Source organism: Bos grunniens, chromosome 1, assembly GCF_055505025.1.
Source record: "Bos grunniens cultivar Pamir isolate PY7600 chromosome 1, Bosgru_T2T1.0, whole genome shotgun sequence".
In the NCBI taxonomy this organism is placed as follows: domain Eukaryota; kingdom Metazoa; phylum Chordata; class Mammalia; order Artiodactyla; family Bovidae; genus Bos; species Bos grunniens.
The window spans coordinates 128,346,676-128,357,741 of NC_141165.1; the positions used below are offsets into that span (position 1 = coordinate 128,346,676).

An 11,066-nucleotide genomic window follows, 5' to 3' on the forward strand; every position below is an offset into this window, starting at 1 on the left:
TTTTTTCTTTCATGTAGTCATTAAAGACTGTGAATTCACTCTAGTTATAGAATTCTCTGGTTTCTTTGTATTACTGAGGAGAGTGTTGTTTTATATTAACTAAATTTCACTTTGTGAGGTTGACACAATGACAGGATACTGCTTTAAACTACTAAATTGAATTTCTTTTTAAAATGTAGACTAAAATTTTGCCATTTACAACAATATGGATGGATCTGGAGGGTATTATGCTTAATGAAAGAAGTCAGAGAAAGACAGATACTATTTGTGATCGCTTATATGTGGAATCTAAAAAATAAACAAGTGAATATAACAAAACAGAAATCGAGTCACAGATATAAAGAATAAACTAGTGGTTACCAGTGGGGATAAGGAAGGGGTAGCAACAGGACAGAGTTAGGGATTAAGAGGTACAAAATACTATTTATGAAGTAAATAAGCTGCACAGATATATTGTACAGCACAGAAAATATAGCCAATATTTTATAACTATGAATGGAGTATAATGTATAAAAAGATCTGAATCATGCCGTATACCTGAAACTATATTTCAATAAAAAAAATTGTAATGTAGAATTTAGAAATTCTGCATAGGTGGAGAAATTCTTCATTTATGGCCAAGTCCACATCTGTATTATACATGTTTCACTTTCTGTGACTAGTCAAGTATCCCTCTCTTTCTTTCTCATCCCTCTTCTACCTGTCTGTCTCAGTGCAGTTTTTTTTCTGCTTGTTTCACAAGGAGAGGACTTGGATTAAGATTTGTTTCATGTATGTAAGGCCAAGGTGTATCCCATAATGTATAGTTTTATCATTGCTGTTTAATTCTTTCATTAAAAAAAAAAATTAGGTAAATATCAAACATGAGAATCTGTATGATACCCCTTGCTCCGCCCTTTTGCTACTATATTCCCACCTCCCAGGATGGTGACAGCACCTTACTTTGTAAGCTGCTGTTATATATGTCAAAGACAGCAGCATGAAATAAAAGAGCAGAGATGAATAAGATTAAATTGTTGATGATCAGCTCTGAGCAAAGCCAATAGCCTTTGGAGACCTAAGTGTTACCCTCGGTGTGTGTGTAGGGTGGTGGTATTGATGCTGATGTTGATGTGGCTTTAGATGGAAACACAAATTTATATGTATTTTCAAGAGGGAGGGCTCACAGGTGCTAGCAGGTTCTTTCTTCACAGAATGCTTGCTGTGGTTGTCAGAACATTCAGTTTTGACATGTAAAATAAGACTGATAAAAATAGTTTCTGAAATGAATGAGAAAATAATTTTAAAGCTCTGAAATAACTAAAGAGTTAGAGGCCCCTGAGGGGTTAGGGAAGGTGACCGAGCTCATGAGGAGGGGTCATGGAGAAGCAGCACCCAACTGTGATAAAGCCAAACTTGAACCAGTTGATATAGACTGAAAGGAATTTGAAATTTCAGCCAGCAAATAGGTTACATAGCTAACTTTCCTAAAGGTTCATGTAGCCAAAGAGGTTTATGTTGGTGAAGGAAGCCTGGTAATACAGGGAAAAGATCACAAAATGTCATGGCAGGGGCTTTGGGGTTAAGTCGCCAGTCCGCCACTTATGAATACCAGCTATGAGAACTTGAGTAATTTGACCTTTTTGTGCCTGAGTTTGCCTAAGGATTAATAATAGTATCCTGCCTACAGCAAGAGATTCTTAGGTATAAATTCATTAACACAGCCAAGTTTTGGGGAAACTGCAAAATGCTGCTGTACATATATTTTTAAATTATTATTGTCATGGCTGTTCAATATTTATTTAGGTATTCTAAGCGTGCCAAGACACTAGATGCTTTGAGGACATTCTCCCAACTTTGGAGAAATTATCGTCTTAGGCGAGGGCTTGCAATCTTTGAGGCTGGGCAGAAAATATCTTGACATCCTTTTGATTTTTTAAGGGCAAAGATATTCTGTCATAATTAAAACAAGCCAAGTAACCAGTGGCAGCCACAGACAGGAGATTACTTTTCAAGCACTAATTAAATTGATCTTGCAAATATGGACTGTGCAGTTCTAAATGAGCTGATGGAATGGAGAATGTCACATAAGTCTCCATAACAGGTAGAGAGATACAGCCGTGCAAGCATATGAGAAATAGAGCAGAGCTTAACTACCACCTGTGATAGAATTCTGATCCCACTGGGTCAGGAGGTAAATAGTAGTTCTATCTTCCCAGCAGCAGCATCTTGTTTTTGATGACTACAGGTGCTTTAGGAATAACTCATTTTAAATAAATCTTTAGATTCCAAATGAAATGATCATGGGTTTTAATGTAAAAAATAAGGCACCTGGAAAATTAACTGCACTACAATTTAAAAAAAAAAGGGGTTGGTGGTTAGGGATGATTTCTTAAGCAAGGTGTGGGTACATAAAATAGTCATAGTATTCATTATGGTATTGTGATTTTTGAATAATTTATATTAATGCAATGTAATAATTCTTTTTTATAAAATAAGGGGGCCCCAGTAGACCAGAAAATCCAATAAAACAAATTCCTTCTTACCTGAGTTATCTTTTGAAGATTCAAATATACATCTAGTATAAGAATGTCTCATTATAACAGAACTCTTTATTGAACTGATGGATAATGTGCTGGGATCCAGTCAGGTTTTAGGTCTCTTTTGACCTGCCTTCTGCCTCCCACATGCCTAGAATAAAGAGGGAAGGGGAGACAAAAATGTAACTTTTCCAGGAAATTTCTGTCCATCACAACTAGCACACTGTATTTGCCAAAGCTTAATTTGCAAGCTCAGTAATCCAAAGGATCTGCTGAATAAGTGTCAAATCTGTTTTCAAAGATAGCAACAAACAGAACTCAAAGGAATCTTAAAATAGCCATACATGCTGCAGCTTCAGCAGGTACCACCCCGGCATCTTCTTGATGTGCTCCATCAGTTAAAACTGTGAAACCAGAGAACTGCATGTGTACTGCTGCTGAAATGTATATGCTAAGGTTGGAGTATCTCACAAATGCCAAGAAGCTATAAGGCAGAACCTTTCCATTCTGCTTTACTGGCAGTTTTTGGAAACTCCATTTTAGCATAATGATTTCTCTGCATTTTAGCTTCTGATATAGGAACTTATATTTAACCCGTAACTTCATCAGTAAACCAGGAGGGGCGAGGGCGCTTTCTTTTTCTTTTCTGATTCATAAATTCAGACTCCATGGCACAAATGAAAGCACAGAGATGATTGAACCTGAAATAAATTAGATTGCTTTACAATAACTTAAGTAGTCTTAATGGTGAAAGGTGAATAAAGCAATACTTTTAGCATCTATTACTTTGCCAGTAAATCTCCTTAATCTTAAGAAATAGATTTGTTTACTTCCATTCTAAATTTGGTGATTCAAAGGTAGATTTTTAGTTTAAATAGGGTGTTTGACATAGATGTATCTTTTTTATTGCCCCTCAGTTGTAGGCATTGAAAATATAAATTAAGTTGAGAAATGTTTTTTGCTCTACCAAGAATTATGAAAATGTTTAGCTTTTTTAAAAACAAATCAATTTTAATTCATAAAGTTTTCTCTTTTTCATATTTCTAAATATGTATTTCTACACAGAAATATTCACTAGATCACTTTTCTCTTAGCCTAATGCAAAATAATGAATTATAATGTTTTTTCCTCAGAAAATATTTTATAAATTAAAGGATATATGTGAAAATTAAAATTATTTTATGTCATCTTTATTTTTCAAAATAATTTGTGATAAACATATATGTAGATTGTTAAGATCTAATGCCCTTTTCAACAAATGCTGTTTTCACTATGATTTATACAGTTGCTAACTTTACAATTTATAAGAACATTTTAAAATTTGCCTTTTAAGTATTTTTATTGAAAATTATTTTTAAGTTTGCTGTTTCTAAATTTTTGATAACCTGTTTTCAAAAACCATGTAATTAATATTTGTAAATCAATTTTGACCCAAGAACAACATAATACTTTGCTTAGATGGCATAATATAGTAGATCATTGTATGATCAGTTTCTGTTGGTTTTTTTTTTTTCAATCCATAGTAATAGTTGGTGTAGTGATTAAGTCATTATGTAGTCAAAATAACTGGGTAGATGGCATGCATTTTGACTCTCTTAATAAATGAACCAGATTACGCTGTGGCATTCTGATTCCTTGTGAAGAACAGAGTACAAAGACAGCTAGAAAAAATAAAATTCATGACTTTACATTACACTGTCTCATATGTTCTTACTGTATGTTCCTAGCTCCAAAATGTTCATGGCTTAGTGACTAGTAACGGGCATGGTGAATATGTTTATCAGCATATACTATCTGTGATGTGTATACTAAATGGTGTCTGTATACATAAGCTTAAATATGAGATATTCATATTTAAATATAAGCAGTTATATTTAAATCTACTTAAAATATGTTCATATTTCTTTTGCTATTGGAATCAAAACTATTTATAGAATTAAAATTGTAAATTGAGATTTACAGAAGCCAATACTTAGCACTAAATTATAGAGCCCCAAATTGTTTATGTTGTAATTGTCTCATCATAAGAATTAGCTCTTATTATCTTAAGTCTTTTAGTATAATTGGTAGTCATTTCCTAACTACTAAGAACATTGATTTGTATATGCAGAACTCTAATAAAGAAGAAAACTCCAAAATTCATAAATAGCCATAGTTAAAAAAAAATTTCTTGCTTGGGGAAATTTTTTCATATTGCCGATACTGCAAGGGCTCTGAAGCAACATGAACACATTCTGGTAATTAACACTGCAGTGAAAAAGTATAATTACACAATATTCCTGTTAATGATATTGTACAATTATCAACCAATGGTTTTTGAGCATATAGTATTAAGCGGCCTCGAAGTGTGACTGGAATTGGTAATCATAAAGGTCCTTACATAAAATGGCCATCATCATTTAGAGAGAATTCTTAGCGCATTTTTGAACAATTAAATGCCAAAAGAGGAAATGCAGTGCATTCATTGCAAACCTTGAATTCTTACATCACCCTCTTTGTTTTACTCTTAAATTTGGGCTAGCTAAAATACCAGAGATCACAGACAGTAAGATTGCTTCTAAATTATCAGCTTATAGTTATTCATATTTCATTAATTAAATCAGTATGAGGTAATAAAATCAGGGTGGATACCGAAACGGTAAGATGCAGAACGAGAGTGAGGCAGCGTCCGGGTTTATCCTGGCCACACTGAGCAGGGGCCCGCCACTCCTTGTCCTAGGCCTGACACGTGCTTTACCGCTTCTTTCTCAGGAGACTTGGGCCAATCAGAATCTCTTTATCTGCATATAGGGTCAAAGATACCAGAGAAATATTTTTAAGGTAAACAGAACTGAAATCCTTTTCTTCAGTCTCCCATGCTACTGAGATATTTAAATCAGTGTTCGGTTTTAACACTTCAGAACCATTCTGATTATAACCCGCTGTCCCACTGACTGCTTACACCTAGTTACTATGACTCCCTAAACTAAACAGATGGAGTAAGGCAGAACAGGTATCTCTCTCTTTTTTTAAATTTTTTGACTCTGACATGTGGCATCTTAGTTACACAACCAGGGATGGAACCTACACCCCATGCATTGGAAGCACAGAGTCTTAACCACTGAAATGCCAGGGAAGTCCCAGAACTGCTCTCTCTTGATTCATGCCTGTTTTGAGAAGACTTGGAATTGACTGAATCTGACTGTTGGTTTCTTTGATTTCTCCTCTCTGGCTTTGGTCTGTGTTGCTTTAGACTGTAGCGTCATTGTGGGAATAGGCCATAGTTTGCACTTGATCTGTCTGGACCCCTGGGTATAGTCCTGCCTTTGTTCATGGGTAGCTCCAGCTTTCTTTTGTTGAGCCAATCTTATAACAGCTTACCTATCACTGTCAAAAAGAAAATATTGAATGGAAGAGATATTAGCCATTAAATCATGATGTGGTTTAAAAGCTATATGACATTAAAAACAATGTGTAAATTGTAGGGAAACTGATTATGGCATTGAAATACACAGTTCCCCACACTTAATGAACACAAGGATATAATATTTATCTTTTGGACGTTAAGTACTGGATTGCATACCAGTCTGAGACAGTGAGGAACCCAGTAAACTGTTAGCTTGTGTGACATTTTTCTCAGATGACAGTGCTAAGTCACTGTTACTTTTAATTCAAGATTAGAAAAACCGTTCTCTAGTTATTGCATTCATAATATAAATTTTTCAAAATTCCATCATTTAAAAACTGCTTTAATCATTAATATTCAAAATTAACTGTATTGATGTATCTGATTTTTTAAAAACAGTTGTAAGATGTCTTTATCACAGCAACCTTGTGGGAAAATGTTGTGTTCATTTGCTGACTTGAGATACACTGGGCATACAGTGGTCTCAGTCAGTGAAAATCAGCTGTTCTGTTCTTTATTTTTTTTCCCTAAAGCTCTGTGTTGTTGTTTTTTTTCCCCATCTTTCATTCTAGTTCTAAACTATAAAAGTCTTTCTCTTTTTTCTTTTAAATCATTGGTCAAGTTTTCAGTTAAAGTAGCTGAAAATTGTACCTTATTCACAAATTCAGAAATGGAGAGATACTCTCACAATGATGACAGCAATATGTAATATTACTTTTACTGTCTGCTTTGTTAATAGTAATTAATCCCTTATGTGTAAAATAGCATACAGTTAAGCATCAAGCAGTTCAAATCACTTCTCAGTTTTATAAAAATTATTTTAGATGCAAATATATTAAAGAATATCTTGTGAAATATACACATATTGATCCCACAATTACTTATTCCTTTATTCATTCTTTTATTTAGTCATCACTGGCACCTACTAAAAGTTAGAAATATGAAGACATATGGCCTCCACCCTGGTAAACCTAATAGTCTAGTGGGAAGAGTTGATCATAAACTTGAAAAAAAAAAATTACAAAGTGTGTTAAATGTTCAGATAGAAGAAAAATGGTGCTGTGATAGAAAATGAAATGGAGGCACTATCAGATCTAGAGTTGTCAAAGGACACCTCTCCATGGAGTTGGGGTTTTTCAAGATCTAAGAGATAAGGAACTAGCCCAGGAAAGAGTGTTCTGAACAGGGGACCAGGCAGAGGCCAAGATCGCTAGGAAGGAGGGGAAGGATGTGGTGTGTTCAAGGACCCGCAAGGCTCTGTGGCCAGAGCTGGTAAAGGGAGAAGGGATAAGTGAAGAGCATGTCTGAGAGGGGAGTTGCACATATGCAAGAAGGAGCTGAGTCAGGACTCTGCAGGGCATGCAAAGAAGTGGATTGCACCTTCAATCAGTGGCAAGCCTCTTGACTGATTTAAATTGGGGCAGGGATTAAAATACACATAAGATAACCTTATACTATTACCGTTAAGGTTTTGTTCCTAAAATGACAGGAGAAACACAAACCAGAAAGATAATAAGTGTCCTGACTTGACCAGTCTTTAGTATGTTACTTTTATTTACCTGACTAGACTAACGATGTGACCTGGAGGGCAGCCTGCCTTCACCACCTGCTAGTTCGGAACCAGAGCCGCCAAGGAGGTTTCTGTCCTTTGTGTCTGGGGAGCATCGGTTTTTGTAAAGCGTATGGAGCCCTCTAGCGGTGATCGTTTTAAAGGCGTCTTAATGCCAGAACTGTCGAATAGAGCCTTCTCAGAGCCAGTAGAATTGTAAAGGGAGCTGTAATATCATGCTTTGATATGATATCAAGTCGCTTTGATACGATATCAAGCCCAGTGTTTCTTTCAAATGCACTGACACGACTGTGTTGATATAGGTGTACATTCCAAACCGAGTGGCCCTCATCCTTCGCAATGTGGACCTGCCCAACTGAAGAGATCTGATTTCAGCTCCCGCAGAGGAAGACCTGTGCTTTGTTTTCCCACGCTCACTGTCCCAGAACTTGTAATGTGTAAGCTTTTCAAAATATATTTGTCTAGCCGAAATGTCCGATGTCTGAAATTCAGTATTGGTTTATGAAAATGAATGTCAAACTTTATTCTTTAAAGAGTAGAAGGGGACATGTTTTTGAAATTTTAGCAATCCTAGACTACATTGTCCAGCCATCTGAACAGCTAGGATCCTTGAAGTCTTGTATATCATGTCTTTAAAGAATTTTGCCTTACAGCCCAATTATTTAATCCTTTTAAGTTCAAATTTGAATCATGTATCCATGTTTATTTCTGTTGAATGTATACAGTATTTTTTTCTAAGGCAAATATTTGGTGACTTTATTTGTTCTGGTTATCTCTTGGTCTAAATTACAAGACACTAGAGATTGTTACTTTCCTTTTTCAAAGTGTGTTTAGAAATACTGTAATAAACATATAGTAATATATAAAACAAAGAATTGTGTCAAATATAAAAGTTGTTGCTTATGAACCCATCCATGCCTTATTTTGCATAAGTTTTATCTTGTCTCTATTTCATTTAATATCTTGGTAGATGCTAGTATCTTCATTTCTGAAGGCTTGACTTGGTAACTGTAACATTTCAGAAAACATCTTTTACTTTCAACCAATAAAAAAAATATTGCACAGTTGTCTCTGCTAATGTTTATTTTACTGTGATGTTATGGAATTTTTTAGAGTGAAATTTAAATGCCTATCTCAGCTCTGAGACCTTCCTCACACTTATGCACATATGCATGATGGACTAGGTGTGGGAGTTAATACTTTTTTTTTCTTTAGGTACTATTTTATAACTTGAAATTATATCAACCAACTCAGATATCTAAGCTCCTCTCCAACTCTAAACCTGAACACTTTTAGAAGCTGAGTTAACTGCTTCGACAGTTAATAGTGAGATACTCCATCATGAAATTGCCCCTTGGTATATGAAATAGCAGGCCACAAATGTGTAATCACTGATATGTAATCCATTTGTAACTGAGAAATTATGATGGGGTCGCTAGGAGTCGGGCACGACTGAGCGACTTCACTTTCACTTTTCACTTTCATGCATTGGAGAAGGAAGTGGCAACCCACTCCAGTATTCTTGCCTGGAGAATCCCAGGGAAAGAGGAGCCTAGTGGCCTGCTATCTATGGGGTCGCACAGAGTCAGACACGACTGAAGCGACTTAGCAGCAGCAGCAGCATGAAACATAAAGTATTTGTCACCTTTCTAAAGATTTAATATTTTCCTTTACGTTAATACTGACTGCTGCTTTGTTTTTAGCCTGATTATAGTGACTAATAAGGAGTACATGAAAGTCTTTCTCTTAAAAACTGGTTTAGTAATGGAAGAGATTAGCAAAAGAGACTTCTTTTATAGCTAAACCTGTGTCTTAACCATCTTCTTTATCATTTGAGTAAAACCTTAAATCTAGGGCTGACATGTGTAATTTGCTTTAATTTCAAAGTAGAGTAATAGTTTGATTTCCTGACAGCGAAGCCAGCTGATGGTGATACACCCTAGAAAACAACTGAACGAAAGCCTCCTGTAAATGCTTTTCCCCTTTCAGATATGTTATTAACATCTTAGTGCTGCCACGATCCTGTACCATGCCTGTTACTGATAATAACATAATGTACAACCCTGATGTTTTGTGTTCTAGCTTATAATTTCTTACCTTTCTTTACATTTCTTATGTATAAAGATATATGCTAATTTTCTATCATAGCTCTTTAAAAAATGATAAGGAATTACTTCACACCTAGAACTTGTTTCCCCCCCCCCCCCCTTCGACCTCTGTGGAAAATCATAAAGACCAGTGCAGTTATATGCTATATTTTCATTATGTTGATTGACCTTACTAATACGGTCTTTAGAATTCACAGTGTAAAGTTCAAATTTATACCTGATATAATGTAAGTTAATTGCCTTTGTCAAGTTTTTCCCCACAAGAAGGATGATAAATAGATATTGCTAGGTGTGGAAAATAAAAATATATGCAAATAAATAAAATATTGAGTCCAAAATAGAATGTGTTTGGAGTTTTTTCCTCTATCTGTCATAGCAAACAGCCTTTACAGAACATTTTAGTATTTGCAGTATACTTCACTTTACATCTCCATTTTTATATCAGTAACATTCTCATCATCATTTCCAGTGAGAATATTTTTTCTTTTTATTGGTTAAACATTTTCAATAATTACAACAGATAGATGCAAAATTTTATTCTGTCTGCCCTATAATAATGTTTTCTTCTCTGTTGTGTTTGCTACCAACATCAAAAGTGAGAGTGATCTAGCTTCATTGACTTTTTTAGGGTAAGTATTTTTGCTGTTTAAATTTTTTATGTTCTAGAAAACAGATGACTACAGACTTATTTCCATCACTTTTTAATATTAGCAAGAAAGTGTTAGGAATTGCTTTATTATCAAAAACAGAATTTACTCATCATGCTAATAATACTTGATGTTTAATACTAGAAAGTGTCATTGTGTTTAATAATCAAAACTTGAACTGTAAACATTTTTCCTAGAATGTTTCTCCCTTTATACCATTTGAACTCTGAGGGTCAACTCATTTCACATTTTCTTTTCTGTACCTTTGATGTTTCTCACTTTGCCCTGTTCTTAGCTGATGTATTCATCTCCAACATAAGATGAGGGATTTAGCCACCATGTTCCTCAAGATCAAAAAATAACCAATGACAATAAATTGACTTTTCTCATAGCAACTGTAAAAGAATGCATGTATTTTTTCCTCTGACTCCAGACTCCCCTTAGCAATATCAATTCAACATTTGTCACCCATCAGGGTTATAGCCATTGCTATGCGGGATCATACAGGAGGCTGTCTGGATAAGGAACCTATTCTTCAAATAATACAGGAGAGAGTGCAGACAGATCTGGGGGAAGCGATGAAGGGTAATGTGTTTTCCTCTGGTGCTCTGCTTGCAGCTTCAGGGCAAATATCTCTTCACTGTCTCTGGTCCTGCAGCCATTGAATCAGGTGATGAAAGCATCATAAAATAGGTTTCCTATTGCTCTTCCTGTTTAAAATGAAGCAGAGCAGACATGCCTGATAGAAAGCAAAACAAGGAAGAAGCTGACTGCCTGGCCTTACACCTCTCAGACTATTTCTTTTTGCCTGTTTTGACTCATGTCCTGAACTAGGGT

The 11,066-nt window shown here is 35.2% G+C and overlaps 1 protein-coding gene across 1 annotated transcript in view; it reads left to right on the forward strand.

The window, feature by feature from the left end:
- GBE1 (1,4-alpha-glucan branching enzyme 1) overlaps nt 1–8,541 on the forward strand; it is a 318,366-nt gene extending 309,825 nt beyond the window's left edge. The window contains exon 16 of the mRNA XM_086321961.1: nt 7,777–8,541. Within this exon, the coding sequence (XP_086178087.1) occupies nt 7,777–7,833 (57 nt within the window). The 3' untranslated portion in view covers nt 7,834–8,541. The remainder of the gene's footprint in view (nt 1–7,776) is intronic.
- Nucleotides 8,542–11,066: the final 2,525 nt, after the last annotated feature.